The sequence below is a fragment of the Mytilus trossulus genome, chromosome 6, assembly GCF_036588685.1.
Source record: "Mytilus trossulus isolate FHL-02 chromosome 6, PNRI_Mtr1.1.1.hap1, whole genome shotgun sequence".
Lineage (NCBI taxonomy): Eukaryota > Metazoa > Mollusca > Bivalvia > Mytilida > Mytilidae > Mytilus > Mytilus trossulus.
Genome location: NC_086378.1, coordinates 70265891 through 70282085, shown reverse-complemented (window position 1 = coordinate 70282085; position 16195 = coordinate 70265891). Strand labels below are relative to the sequence as shown.

General features: G+C 32.4%; 1 protein-coding gene across 1 annotated transcript; it reads right to left on the bottom strand.

Annotated features, from left to right (window-relative positions):
- Positions 1–336: 336 nt before the first annotated feature.
- On the bottom strand, positions 337–14562 carry LOC134721765 (uncharacterized). Its single transcript, XM_063584968.1, has 7 exons — positions 14482–14562; positions 6261–9187; positions 5665–5852; positions 5075–5346; positions 4305–4385; positions 3694–3843; positions 337–3077 (listed from the first exon to the last, which is right to left on the bottom strand). Exons 2-7 carry the CDS (start codon positions 9154–9156, stop codon positions 2906–2908), a joined length of 3759 nt encoding a protein of 1252 aa, XP_063441038.1. The 5' UTR covers positions 9157–9187; positions 14482–14562; the 3' UTR covers positions 337–2905.
- Between the last annotated feature and the right edge of the window lie 1633 nt (positions 14563–16195).

The following is a 16195-nucleotide window of genomic DNA, read 5'->3' as shown; positions in this document are numbered from 1 at the left end:
ATTTTTTAAAAGCCTATTGTGAAGATTAAAGAGAATGTTTACAAATAATACGTTTTGTTCCATTGAACAAGTCATTTTCGTAAGAGAAATGTCGAAATATATTTTACGCACGAATACGGCAGGTATAATTATTATTTATCATAATCAAAAAAAGCATTTTTCAGTCTCATTGGAATATGTTCATTACAATTAATCCCAAACGTAAGAAGTAAGTTAATAATGTCAAAATATATCCGATCTGCCTATTTCTGCACATCAAAAGTCAATACGATCGTTTTAAAGTCAATTTCGTCTACCTCACACAATCTTGTTAGGCACTATAGTTTAGACAAGTAATTATTACTACTAAGTTATTAACACACATTTTTAGGTAATTCACAATCATGCATTTCCAGTTACGCAAGGCATAACAAAACAACACAAATAGCAACACAATCTACTATCTCTCAATATTTCATAGTATCGATTTTAACATATTATATCGTTCCTTTCTGGTCTTTTTACATAATAAACTCATCATAGATACCAGGATAGAAACTTAATATTAACGCCCGACGCGTTTTTCGTCTACAAAAGACTCATCAGTGACGCTCGATTTAAAAATTGTTAAAAAGGTCAAGTGAAGTACGAAGATGAAGAGCATTGAGGACAAAAATGTCCTAAAAGTTTTGCCAAAAACAGCAGAGGTAATCTTTTTCAGAGATATAAAAAAAGCCTTAGTATTCCAAAAATTCAAAGTTTTGTTAATAGTTAATTTATAATTAAGAACATATCGATGATAACTCAAGTCCATAACTTCGATTAGTCTTATTCTATAATAATTAAAAGCGACAAGAAATGTTATTTTGCACTGATGGTCTAGATAACATTCGTTCTTTTCTAACTCAAATGCTGCAACATAACACCGGTATGAGTGAGCTCTCAAGGTCACATACGATGTAAAAAAATAATTGATATCTAACTTGGCATGAAAAACGATTTTATCCTTTTCAATAATATAGACAAAATATCACATAATATTTCATTGCATAATAAGACACTAATCATTACTTGAAGTTAACCAATCAAAATTTCACTCTTTTTCCCTCTGTACAAGCTTTAGTTAGTTTTCAAAATATTCTATAGAAACACCAAAAACAAAAACGTGCTTTGGAACCCGAAGATACATGTTAGTTATTCAGAATCTTTTGACTGCCATAAAATGAAGGATTAATTTCTTACAACTGTCACATTCAAGGGAATATTTTTTACGACCCTTTTTCGTAAACAAATTGATTTGGTGGTATAACACCTAAAGAACATGTCAAATAATCAATCTTTCACTAGAACAATACTGTCATAAGCATATTTATTTTATAAAAACCTAAAGCATTTGAAAAACAACGACTATAGGACATTTCTCCCTTATTGGAGTTAAATTACTAAGTGTAATAGATATAAGAAAATGTGGTATGATTGTTTAGGTTATTATTAAGTTTGTTTATGACAAAAAATAATAACATCAGTACAGTGATATCAAATACAACAATACATATTTACAATATTTACAAAACAATCTAGAGGGGTTACAAAAGTTGCAAGCCTGAAAGTTTTCATAATTTTTATAAACATGATAAAAGAACAAAGATTCTTCAGGATTTGTTTTCTAGTACTTGACATAAGTTTAGAGAGTTGAACTGTTTTTGTCGTTTTGTATAATATGCAATCACATACTCTTTTCATTCTTAAGGTAAAAGTTTTATACTCTTTTGTGTATACAATTACTTAATATTGTAATCTACATTATTTAAATTGCTTGATAAGAATGACTATTGTAGTTAGGTTAAACAAAGAGCCTAGAGAGCTATAATCATTCTGTTGACATATTTTTCATGAAGCTTTTCTAAATCACCACTTTTTTGTTTCCAAAAATTACAATAATTTCAAACAATTTCAATACTTTTATAGTCTTTAAGAATCTTTAAAAATAACAGCAGTGTTTGCAGAAAGTAACCGAAATGGTTTCGTACGAATATTTAGATTAATAAAACTTTGGGATTGAAGTGTTTTTATTCCGATTTCACAACTTTCATACTCATTCTCTTTTAAATCATGAGAATGGGAAAATGGGGAATGTTTAAAAGAGACAACAATGCAGAAGAAACCACAAGTTAAATCAAAACTAACAAGTCTAAGAAAGACTGACAAAAATATATGGACCCCTGCTCTCCCAAAAATAGAGCAAAACTCCGAAAAGACAAACAAAGGTCTACAAAACAAATATGTTCATTTGTATATGTACCGATCATCAGGTTGATGTTGATATCGTAAAATATCAGCTGCGAGACATGATATGAAGCTTTTTGTCGAGTGAGCGTAGCGAACGAGATCAAAAAGCCTTCATATAATGCCAAGCAGCTGATATTTTACAATATCAATATACAGATAATCTGATAATCGATTTATCGGGCTATATTTGCGTGTTTCGGAAGTGTTTGCTCTGTTTCGCCAGCACACAAAAGATGACTTGATAAGTTCAGGTCAAAGTTATTAACGTCGGTTCAAACATTATGACGTCGCTGATAAGTCCGGGTCAAAGTTATTAAGGCCGGGTCAACGTATTTGACGTCACAAAGACATGATACGGAATAATATTAAGATCTGAACAGAGTGATATAGACAGAGGGACGACCGATAAATGTGGGTTATAGTAAAAAGTCAACACATGTATAGATATATTTCAAGTAGGAAATTTTCTTCATCAGTAAGATGTAAAATTAATCAAATCAATGTATCCTAATTTCCATAAAAAATCCTGAACGTAATACTCATTAAAAATCGGACCATGCTTGTATAACTCTAACATCTCAAAGATCAAGCATATTACATCTTAATCTTAGATTAGTATTACAATGTATACGTAATCCTATACTTTTACAAAATAGCAACTTGACAATTGGACGTATTCGGGATCTACATCAAAATGACACAGTTTTTCTCGACAATCATCATAAAATGCCCATGATCCGTAAATCTTTATCTTGTCAACAAAATGTTTTACTCCTTCGATGAAGAAACGAACCAAGTGAAGCTCATACCTAAAAAAAAGAATTACTTGAAGGAGAAATGTTTTTAAATGATTTTTCTGCTAATGAGACTACAAATGTTCCTGAATTTGTATAATTAAAATTTCGTTTCCAGAATTAGTTTACAAAATGTTTACTATTGTTTAAAATATAAATACATGAAAAGAAAGGGGAGATATTAAGGTTTTTGATTTATTGATCGACAACAAAGATTTTTTAAAATCAATTGGCATTCCCATGGGAACCAACTGCGATCGTTTGCTCGACAACTTGTTCATTCATACGAGGCTGATTCAATAAACAAGCTTTTAAGGAAGAATAAAAATAGCATATCGTTATCCGTTGATTTAGCTCTATATTATAAGTGATGAAAGGAGCGGGGTCCATGACACACAATCAGTTTATGCACAGCGAAAAACACAACAAGAAACAGAACTGCGCTTTAATGCAGTTCACCATCTCAAAGTCACAGCGCTACATTCAACACATTCAACACAGTGCAAAACAACTATCACCTCACTGCAATTTTAAGACAGACCTGCATGGGTTTAAGCAAAATTTGTTTAAATTGTTCAGTTCATTCGCTCAATTGTAACTGTTTCATTTATACGAATTATAAATAAGTTACCTGTGTTCATTGCACTCCACTATTTCAGGAATTTCATTGCTTGAATATTTCTTTTCACCATAATTCAAGAAGAACAGATTTATTGGCAAAATAAGTGGCGGTTCTACCAATGTTTTTATCGATTTCCCTCTGCATTTTTCTTTGATGTTTCTAAAAAGAGACACCAAATGATATATCTACGTGTACAAATTACTAAATTCTAAAACAAAGTACATAATTTATTGATTCAGTGCTAATCTGAATTTAACTTCATGAGAAACTCTCAAAACTAAACATTTACAGAGTCAATTATGTATTTATTATGTACTTATTACAATGGGTGTTTACTTTTATAAGACAAAGCTGTTCAATGTCAATGCATGAAGAGGAAAACAAATATATCAAAAAATGAAATAACATTAGCTGATCACTCTCTCTCCTTGTTTACATCAAATGTGTTCATTAACTTCAATTTCTGATCTGCGGTAAAGCCAGCTTTTGTTGCCATTTTTCGTATATGTAAAAAAAATTGTATCTTGTGATCGAAAAGAAGTACCAGTAATATATGAATCAGGGTGTTTTGAAGATCATAACAGAACCCCTTATCTAAATCTAATGTAAAATACGCCTACCCATGACTTCTGTAACAGGGCAAATCATCTCCTCTAAGATACTTATTGATAGCTCTTTTAATTGTGTCATATAAAGGCTCTCTATCAATAGAAAAGAAAATACAGCATCTTTATTTCTAACAATTTAATCGATCAATGGTCATTATCAAGAAATATGAATATTATTCCAAAATCTAATACAAAATGATGATTCTGTGACGAGACTATTTGTGTTGCAATTCAGTTTTTGTAGAGTGATCAGATTTTTACTATTTTTACTTAATATGATTGAATGTAACTATTCAAGTTATTATAAGGTTACCTAAAACGAAAAGTCACATACTCCATATTTACTTTCAAAACATTGTCTTATTCTTAAAAGATAAGTATTATTCAAACTAGCATCCAACGTTCGAAATGATTATACAAAAAATAACATCAAAAATGTTTCTACCTGAGATAACCGCACTTTCACGTCTATTTTACAATTTCTAAGTAATGTATATTATTAGCATATAGTTTTACAATGATATTATTTGTTCCGACTTGTTCTAATTGTATTGACGAGACGTCTGTCGAGATGTTAAAATCTGGTAAAAATATTTCCTCTGTTTTCACAGGTTTAATCAGTAGCAAAATAACTGCTCAACTGTTCAACTTATAATATTTGAAATATAGGTTTATGCCTTAACTCATTATAGATTGGCCCTACTGTATCGTATGACACATGTCATCTGTGCTCCGTCTGCAATGCTACTTTCATATCAATAGATGTCAATCTTTAAACTTACCCCTGAACTTGATACAATGGTAAAACGTTGTACAGTTGTGTAGTGAAATAAACATCATTTTCAACAAGTGAGCAGTGTACACGAAGAGAAAATCTATGTTTGCCAAGCACACAAAATATTCTCTCATTTTCTGTTCCAATTATATCTATTATTTCCTCTGTTCCCACTCCAGTTGCACCGAGATCTGCTATGTAACCTCCATATTTACCCCATGCAATTTTGCCATCCCCAAAATCTCCTACTGTGAACCTCTTCCATATTTGATGGTATATCTAAAAGATCTTTCATGCTATATCATTACTTTTATAACTCTATTCATTTTAATTTAAGGCTTTGTGATAATGAAAAATAAACTCGTTTGAATTGATTTACATTTCTCATTTTTGGGCCTTGTATAGCTGACTATACGGTTTGGGCTTTGCTCATTTTTGAGGGTCGTATGGTGACCTATAGTAGTTTATTTCTGTGTCATTTGGTCTCTTGTGGCAAGTTGTCTCATTGGCATTCATAACACATCTTCTTTTTTATATTCTATACATTTATATCGCCAAATAAGGATTATAAGAGAAAAACATGTAAAGTTAACAAACCTTGTGCAATTCATGTTCGGAATGTTCAAACTGTGATCTCAATTTTAGATTTTCCTCCAATACAACAAAAATCATCAGCAGAAATCCATCAATACAGCATGTGTTTTTCAGGACAATATGTGCACTGGTTCCACCTGCTAAAGGTATCCCAAAATCAAGTTGAATAGGTCGACAATTTGGAATTCTATCTGAAATTTAAATGATGCAGTAGAAAAATAACGTTGTTATAATTTTGAAAATATATTTAAATGTATTAAACTACAAAACTCTTATTTAATAATCTTTCATGCTTTCAGCTTTGATGATCTACACACTGATAAACACGACAAGATAAGTTATTCATTGTATTAAAGTTTAAAATTAACAATATTAAAGATCGTAAACATATTGATCAATGTTTCTGAAAGGAAACCCTATAACATATATGCATCAATTCTAGTTACCGGTACACTTTCGTGTCTATACTATATATTCCTTAAATTAATTCAGACTCAGATGAATGTTTAAAGCTGTGCAAAATCAATGATGCTTGTCCGTGTATGTAGTCTTTTTTCAGGTATACAACCTTTTTTTATTTAAATACTAGTAGTACTTACTTTTGTCATATGATGATAAAGTTGTACATATTTCTGATCGTTCTTCTTGCTCCCGTGTCGGTTGTACAATATGCATCCTTTTTGATCGAAATTGTTGGTGGAGATGTTCATGCACAGGTATATCGCGAATTGTGTGAATTTCAGTGTTTTCCTCTATTCCGGTTGGAACAATTCCTTTACCCCGAGTCGTGTACTGTATGGTCTCACCAACAGTTCCCTCTCCATAAAGACATAGATCTTCTTCTAATATGTATGTATCATCTCCGTAAACGTCTCCATTTGCACAGCCAAATCTCATCAAAAAGTGATTTTCATAACCAAGATTGGTATATATACCGCCATCAACATGGTATGTTTTTCCTTGATTTTTCTCGACTTTTTGAAACCTTCGTGACCGATCTTTATGTCGTTTCACATAAGGTGGCCCTTTTTTCAACATAAGACAGTGGCTTAATTGCGTATCTAGTCTTTGATTTCTTGCGAAGGAAATAGGGGTTGCTTTCCTATGTACTTGTAATAGATATACTCTTGAAAAGTTTCTTTGGTTCTTCGGTGGCATTTTCCCAGGTCTTATTACTTTTCTGTTTGGGCTTCTATTATTTTGCTTCTTACTTGCTTTGTGCCACCATGTTTGTAGAGTCTTCAAAGTCTTAGGTTTATCGTTACAGATTGGTGAAACTGTTCCTGCTTCTCTACTCATTGGGCCATCAGCAATAGGGTGTTTGGAAGTTTTCAGTTTGCCTGCTTTGTTTCTTTTGCTGTTTTTCATAGTTTGGAGTGTGTTTGTAGTATGAAGGTTGAATCTCCTGAACTTGTTGTATTTGCTTCTTTCATCGGTAAAGTATTGGTTACTGGCTTGGGATTGACACCTTTTGTTAATTTTCGCTGGTTTGATTCTAACTGGTATTATAGCTGTTAACTGTTTAGAATAATTTTTATTTGCAGCAGATGTTTTGTAATTGAAATGATCGGTTCTCCTTTCTTTGTTATTTTTTCTCGATGGCTTCAATATGGCTTTCAAACTCCTCTGTCCATTACTGCAATATTCATTCAATGCTCCTTTGGTGTTTCTGGTTTCATTCTGTCTACGCATGTTCATTAAAGTACTAAGGATGAATGAACAGTGAGCAGGTTTTGTGTTGCATTCTTCCAACGGAACTGGTCTGGTGTGGTTCTGCTTTGGTTGGGCAACTAAATTTATTGCATTTTTGTGTGACCTTAAGATATCGAGTTTCAAAAGTGTTGGTATAACAATCTGTCCTGTATAATTACTGCTTGGTAAGTCATTAGCTTCATTCGTTAGTTCATGGAGCCGTAGAAAAGGAAAAACAGAACCTAATTCCACAGCTGCGTTTGTATCGTACTGTATTCTCTCAATGCATCTACATATACTGATCGAAGCCCCGATGTCAAAATGACTTAATCTGTCTGCATTTGTGCTAAAAGTGTTCTGAGTTGTTTGAATTGTGCTCCACGTCAAGTCATATTCAATCTTACCAGACGAATACTGTCTAACTCGAAATATTAATATTGAACCATTAGACTGACGCTTGTCTATGAAAACTACTGATTCATATATCATTCGATCTTTTGTGAGTTCACTCACATAGGTCGTATAACAATCAGATCGAACCAGTTGGTTGAGATCAACGACAGCATGGTCAGCTGATATTACAACTCCAACTTGAGAATCAAGATGTCTTAATCTTTGTGCACTTGTGGAAGGAGCGTTCTGAGTTGTTTGGATTGTGCTCCACGTCAATTCATATTCAATCTTACAAGACGAATACTGTCTAATTCGAAATACTATTATTACACCGTTAGACTGACGGTTGTCTATGAAAACTACTGATTCGTATATCATTCGATCTTTAGTGCGTTCACTCACATTGATGTTATTCAAATCAGATCGAACCAGTTGGTTGAGATCAACAATGGCATGATCAGCTGATATATAAGCCCCAATTTCAGTATCAGAGGCAATCAATTCCTGATCACAACTGGCGTCGAGTAAAACTGTCTGCTGGTGGTTGTAGGGATGATTTTCATGGTGTTGGGTAATGCTGAATATCGAGTACAGAAATCTGTCAATTTGTGGACATATTCTCATATTGCAAACCATATTAATGGACTGCCCAATATCAGGATTGTTAAATACACGCAGTAGATGTGACCCATGTCCTCTCTCGCTCGTATGTTGCATGAACTTACTGCTTTTCATTGGAATCATCTCTGGTCGTCTTAATTCAGCAACTTCATTAAATCTTCCCGTCATTATCATTTCTTCAACCTCTGTAAAATAAATTCTGTTCCTATTTTTTCGGGATTTATGGAAAAAATTATGCTTTTTCAAATGTTTGTCCATATTTGTATTGACCTCGCATTGTTGCTGCTTATTTCTACAGTATTGTATGATATCTTGCTTAAATTTGGCAATGCTGTCCACTTCTTTTTTGAGAACTTGATATTGTTCCTCAAGTTTTGTTAATTTCGTATTCAATTTTCCTTTTGAAGATTTTCTTTCGGACCATATAACCCTCTTTAATGCTCTTTTTAAAGGTTGTCTTTGTTTATTTGGTTTTAACGTTCCCTCTTTCTCATGTTGAAAAGGTTCACAGGTTTCAATTTCATCGGAAAATTCTTCATCAGTTAGCGAAGATGAACCATTTTGTATATCTTCATCCGAAGAGCTCGAGTCGTTGCAGCATTTCGTTTTATTTCCATACGGAGGCACATACTTGTCATTTTGTGTTTTCTCATACAACTCTTTATCTTTATGATCAAAAGAGTGTCCAGTATATTTATCTCCATCATCCCCAATGGCGTTGTTGTCAGAGTCGGTGAATTCATCAGATCGATCATACTTATCGTCTGTTTCAGTATCTCCTTCTGACATTTTGTCTGCCTTGCAAGAAAATCTCTAGACGCTGAAAAATAGAACTTTATCAAAAACAAAGGAAGTAAACGGTGTTTAATTAATATATAACTATCAATTGTAGCAAGAACAGACAAATAGTCGTTAAAAATTAATCTCAGTTAAAACTAGAAGACGCACGTAGACAGTGAAGATAATGCATTAACGATATGTCGTGTGATATCAGATTCAATAATCAGTTCTACGGGTAACTATCCAAGAATATTGCAAAACCGTAACAATCTTTGATTCATCATGCGAAGTAGACAAGTTGAATCGGGGATATAACTTAAATGTCATTTATAAGTTTAGAAGCTAATTCATTCAAAGATCGACCGTATCGTAATGGCGACCTGCAATCCTGTAAAGTGAACACTGGAGTCGTTCTTCCTAGTAATCTTATCACGGCATGTTTTAGTTGAGTTAAACACCTCTTTCATGAATTGCTAAGTTGAGATAAATATCTGGTTTGTCATATTAACTTGGGCAGAGACATGTTGAGGCTTCCAATCAAATGTTTGTCATAGACCCTAAGATTATTATAATTGTTAACAGCAGTTTTGATACTGTAGATGATTGGTAATTTGAATAATATGTGAATCTTCGATAACAATAATGGCACCAGATACGCACTTCGACAATGATGCCATATGGTCTCTTCCGTGATGCTTGATTTCAAACTATTTGAACATCCAAAACGCAATAGAAAAAAAAATCTGTTAAAACAAATATCCATATCAAATAAAACCCAATCTGTCGTCATTATTTAAAGACTTATATTGGAAGAGTTCATTTGATATGCATTGAGTCAGACTTGCAAAAAGGCTGATTCCAAGCATTACTCAACTTTCATCATAATTTTGTCCTTCATTCTTTTTCTACTGCATGTCTCTCAGTAACATTTAAATTTATTGTCATATTTTGGATCCTTTCTTACTTTGTCTTTATTTCAGTCGGAGATTCATACATCAAAACAATATTTTGATGTTAAAACTTATGTAGTAAATCGATAAATACGTATTGAGATCGTATATCATATATGATGCATTTTCATGAGTATTAATTGTGTATATATAAAGCGTCACTGGTGAGTCTTTTGTAGACGAAACGCGCGTCTGGCGTATATACCAATTTTAGCCCTGGTATCTATGATGAGTTTATTTACTACCACTGGGTCGATGCCACTACTGGTGGAGATTTATTTCCCAGAGGGTACCACAAGCCCGGTAGTCAGCATTTTTGTGCTGACATGATTGTCATTAAGAAGGTTACAGTTATAAATTTACTGTTCACAAAATTTAGAATTTTTTGAAATACTAAGGCTTTTCTACCTCAGACATAGATTACCTTAGCTGTATTTGGCAACACTTTTAGGAATTTTGGTCCCCAAAGCTCTTCAACTTCGTACTTTTTTGGCCTTTTAAACTTTTTGGGATTCGAGCGTCACTGATGAGTCTTTTGTAGACGAAACGCGCGTCTGGTGTATATACCAGTTTTAGTCCTGGTATCTATGATGAGTTTATTGCCTCTAATGCGACGGAAAATTTATAGGTTCGATCCCTTGCCAGATCAACCTCCTCCTAAAAAAATCTATATGCACTACTTTTTCAATGATATTTCAAAATCTTATAAAAGGACCTTTTTGTATTTTCAAACCTGAATGATTACACCAGACGACAATAAGTGACAATTAGCTAATAAAAAACTTGTATCAAAAATAAAACCTTATATTTATTGTTTCGAATCGGTCTGCTATCTTTGTTTATTTCTTGTTGATTTAAACCACCCTTAATATTCTCAGAAAAGCAAGATGTGTCCATCAAAATAAACAGTAAATAAACAATGTGACATTAACTGAAACGTATAGCAGAAGTGAAATCTTAGTTAGCAATACACAGTTAAGAGTTTAGTTTCGCATTTAGGCCCCGGTGTATTTTTCAAAAAGGAAAGTTATTGTGTAATAAATTTCATTTTTAGACAGCTGAGTGCTAATTTAGCCTTCAAAGATGGTTTATAAGAGTATCAAGATTTTTTTACATGTTTTATGGACTTTTTTCTGTTTGACAATCCGTATTTTTATAGCTAGACCGACCATCGGTCCAGAAAATAATGTAATGTTTACAAACACTTTTTTCTACACGAAGTTTTTAACGCAATTTTGAAACAAAATATGATGAAAGATATATGAGGGGGGGGGGGGTCACATATGCATTTCATTAGATTTGCTGAATGATATATGAACACAGTTCAAGAAAAGCCAAGGTACTACTTCAAGCGATTGAAATTCTACTTTTAGTCAAATTTTGGGGAAATATGTGACATCTTTTCTCCCCTTTTTTGCAATATTTTATAACAAATGAATGCAGAGTGTTGCCATGGATACTCCCAAAAGAAATTATATTTTACCATTTTATATACATTTTTGTACTGGATATAAACATGATAAAGTCTATGAAAGATAATTTCTGATTACATACAGATGCCCATATAAATGACATAAACAGTAAGCTTGATATTGCAAGAAAGCAATGAAAAGGGGAGGGTAAAATTTATAAGGACAAATTTTAATATAATTTTTCCTAACTGTTTATTGCTACCTTATACTATTTCTGGAAAGAAGTCATAACAGGAAGGGAATTAATATACGGAAATTCAGTACAGAATCGAAAGTGAAAGTTGTATTCAATTAATAATCAACAATCAAATAAAATGTTTTAAATTATATGTTGACTGCCATAAAATATCAGTAGAGGGAGTATGAAACATTAACAAAATATCTATAGGTCACAGATATAACATGATACATAGTTAATAACTGGAATTCTTACGCTAAATATAACTGGAAAGGGAATCATGAAATATGACATGTATAATGGCTGATTGAATTTAATTTAGTCCATTTTTCGAACACGACAGAAGACAAACTTTTGAAAAGATAATATTAAATTCACGGATGTTCAAAGTTTAAGCGTTACATAATTGCTTTTGGAGTGCACGAATCTAACTTCAAAGAATGTAAATATATTTGATTCCAATGCCTGGCTGGTTAAACTAGATCGTTATATTTTGCAGGTCAAATCTATTTATATATATCAAAGAGGGACTAAAGATACCAAAGGGACAGTCAAACTCATAAATCGAAAATAAACTGACAACGCCATGGCTAAAGGTACACACAGGGAATAATTTGTTCATATGTTTTTTACAAAAATGAAAACATAACGTTATGATAGTCCTGCGTCCGAAGCACAATAATCAGGTCAACTTTGCATGAAAACCTTTTGTAAGAAATCATGTCAATACTGAATGCTGACACAGGCACTTGTCTCAGGATTTTGTCCCTATAAACCTTAATATAACACACTGTTATAAAAAAACATTTTTTTTTCTAAAGTGAACATTGATTGGTTAAATATTTCTCAGTGATGTCCTGTGTTTGAATTTGTTTGTTAGCTTTTTGGTCATGAATGTTTGTCTCTAATATTTAATTTACTGTGCATTTGTATTCAGATATCGCAGATCAAATTTATTCGTTCATTGTGTAATCATACGTTTTTTGATTGAGTTAAGTCTGCCAATTGATATTTTATCGTATGTTTTTCTATGTTGTGATGTTATGCTATTGTTTCAAAAAAAGGGAGAAGGGTTGGATCCATTAAAACGTTTAATCCCGCTGCAAATGTATGCACCTGTCCTAAGTCAGGAATCTGATGTACAGTAGTTGTCGTTTGTTTATGTAATATATACGTGTTTCTCGTTTCTCGTTTTGTTTATATAGATTAGACCGTTGGATTTCCTGTTTGAATGGTTTTACACTAGTAATTTTGGGGCCCTTTATATCTTGTTGTTCGGTGTGTGCCAAGGCTCCGTGTTGAAGGCCGTACTTTAACCTATAATGGTTTACTTTTTAAATTGTTATTTAGATGGAGAGTTGTCTCATTGGCACTCACACCACATCTTCCTATATCTATATAGGAAAACAAGTGCCTGTGAGTGCTGACAACTGAGCTGATGATACCCTCATGGTTTGATAGTCAACCAGTATAGGTATCGACCAACTGCTGTAAAATGAGAAGACAACACGTTGTTCATCATGTTAATTTCATGCGTTCGTTTTTTACTTCATCAGGGTGGAAGGATCCAAGCCATATATTTTAAAGGCAAGGATTTATAGGAACCTGTATAGTAAGTGTTGAATAAAGAGCTATAATTACCCCCCCCCCCCCCCCCCCCCATAAAAACAAAAAGATATAAAAGAGCCAAATCCATTTAAGGACAACTTTACCTGCTAGAGTTAAAACCTTAAATATCTTTAATATCATGTGTATATGGATAGAAAAAGCAAGCGGTTCGTTTTTAGATAAGTGTGAGGAATTTCATATGAGACTCGGAGATACTCTCAGTATTACATGACCCCGAAAACAGCAATTATCCAAGACAGGTTAGAGATAATGCAGGCAGTGTTGCCACGATGTCACAGACACAATGGTTTGAATACCGCTGCGAGAAGATAACACAGTTGCTGACGGAAATTTTCAGATTTAATATTGTTAGAACAAAATGTAAACGAATTATATATAAGTTATATCTTCAAGTTCTTCAAGTTATTATAAACCATTTTCACGGTACACGTTCTCCATCGCATAACCGAGGATTATACATAGAACACTTTCTGTATTTAAAAACAAACAAACCCGTTTTTTGGCCTTTTTAAAAGGGCCTTTCTGCATGATAACACCAGACAACAAAAAAAGTGACAAACAGCTAAAATTTATATGAAAAATGAAACCTTATAAAAAAAAATAGGATCAGTCTGCTATCTTTACATATTTCTTGTTGATTTTAACCACCCCTGATATTCTCATAAAAACAAGATGTGTCCATTAAAATAAACAGGAAATATACCAAGAGACAATGTATATAATACCATTTACTCAGAGACAATTTATGACAAGTAGTCAAAACAGGACGGAAAAAATACGGAAATTCAGTACAAAACCGAAAGTGAAAGTTATATTCAATTAATTTATAATCAAATGAAAAGTTTTATATTATATTTTGGCTGCCATAAATTTAAATATCAGTAAAGGAAGAATGACTCATTAACTTAATATCTAAAGAGACACAGATATAAAATGAAACATGGATAAAAACTGGAATTCTTAAGCTAAATATAACTGGAATGGAAAATCATGAAATATATTATTAAACGGCTGATTGAATTGAATTTAACCCATTTTTCAAACACGACAGACGACAAACGAAAAAATAATATCAAATTCAGGGATGTAAAAAGGTTAAGCTTACATTACTTTTGGAGTGCACGAATCTAGCTTCAAAGAATGTAAATAGATTTGATTCCTATGCCTGGCTGATTGAACCAGATCGTTATATTTTGCAGGTCAAATCTATTTATATCAAAGGTACAAATAGGGAATAATTTAACAATAACAAAAATCATCACGTTATGATTGTCCTGCGTCCCAAGCACAATAATCAGGTCAACATTGCATGGAAACCATTTGTAAGAAATCATCATGTCAGTCATGAAAATGATGAATGCTGACTACTGAGCGGATGATACTCTCACGGTTTGATAGTAAACCAGTAATGGTATCAATAACAATATATAACACTTTCTTAATGTATGAAAATAAAGTATATTTGTCTTTTAATAGTAACCGTAGTAACTGTGGACATTCTTTTGTCATGCACTTTATTGTTTAGTATACGTTTGGCTCTATATGTGTCTGTAATAACGATTTCAAGTGGCAAAAACATTAAGGAATGTTAATTTTATATAGCTAATTGTGTAACCCCTTGAAATAAATTGTTGTTGTTGTTGTTGTTATTGTTGTTGTTGTTGTTATTGTTGTTGTTGTTGTTGTTATTGTTGTTGCCGAACGATACCAAATTTTAATGATTTTTTTCAAGGCATAGAATAATTAGCTGTGTCATATATCCCGATTATAATACAAACTTTATAGTTTGTAAAAACATCAGTTTATAGCAATCGTGTATTGCTGCCAAATATGAGGTTTTCCATACAATTTTCAATATCAAATATCCCTTAAATGTCCTAAGCAATGTCACTTACTCCTTCACTATGTTTGTTAGTTTGATATACTAGTTCAATAACAGATTTTAACGCACAGGTGTAGGAGTTAAAAATATAGAATGTTCTATCCTAATTTGCCAAGTAAAACAGAATAATAATAATAGTAAAAATATGTGGTATAATTGTCAATTAAACAACTATCCAACCAAGTTAAAATGAATTTAATATTAGCAATATTATAGGCAACCATACAATGAACAATGGAAACACCCATATCGTACAGTTGGCTATAAAGGTTTCGACATGGAAAAATGAAACAATGCAATTGAGAGAAATAACAGCCTAATTTATAGCAAAACAATTTGCAAAAAGGATTATGACAGACATGAACAATCACTGAATTGTCAGATAATGACATTTAACAGCGTATTACACACATTTGGGTAGTCAGGATTGCCCTAAGAAAGACCTTCCTTCTGTAGGTCTTTCATGTAAACGCTTCTGACACCCTCGGTGTATTAAACAAAAAGAAAAACTTTAAAATATCCGTTATCTATAACGGAAAATTCTTATTATAACTTGACCGTAGAATAACGTGTTATTTTTGTTTCGTCTATTTTAAGAAGTCCTTGTGTTTTATTTCTTATTCTAAAAATAGATATCTCGATAAAATAATTTCCGTCTTGTGATAAATTACATTATTACTTTGGTTTCCCTAGTGATTTAGTACACATAGATTATTATTTTTACATGTTTAACAAGGGAAACTAGTATAAATTTATCTAATGTGTGATTTTTCTTTTGCTTATCACTTTGCTTTGTTCTTTAATAGTTTTTGAAGGTGTCTATATATATAACCTTATATTCTGATATGTTTATGAGTATATGTTTAACAACGAATTTATTATCTACCTGATATATAGCAGAGATAAGATTGTTCTGATTCAAATTTGACACGCATCT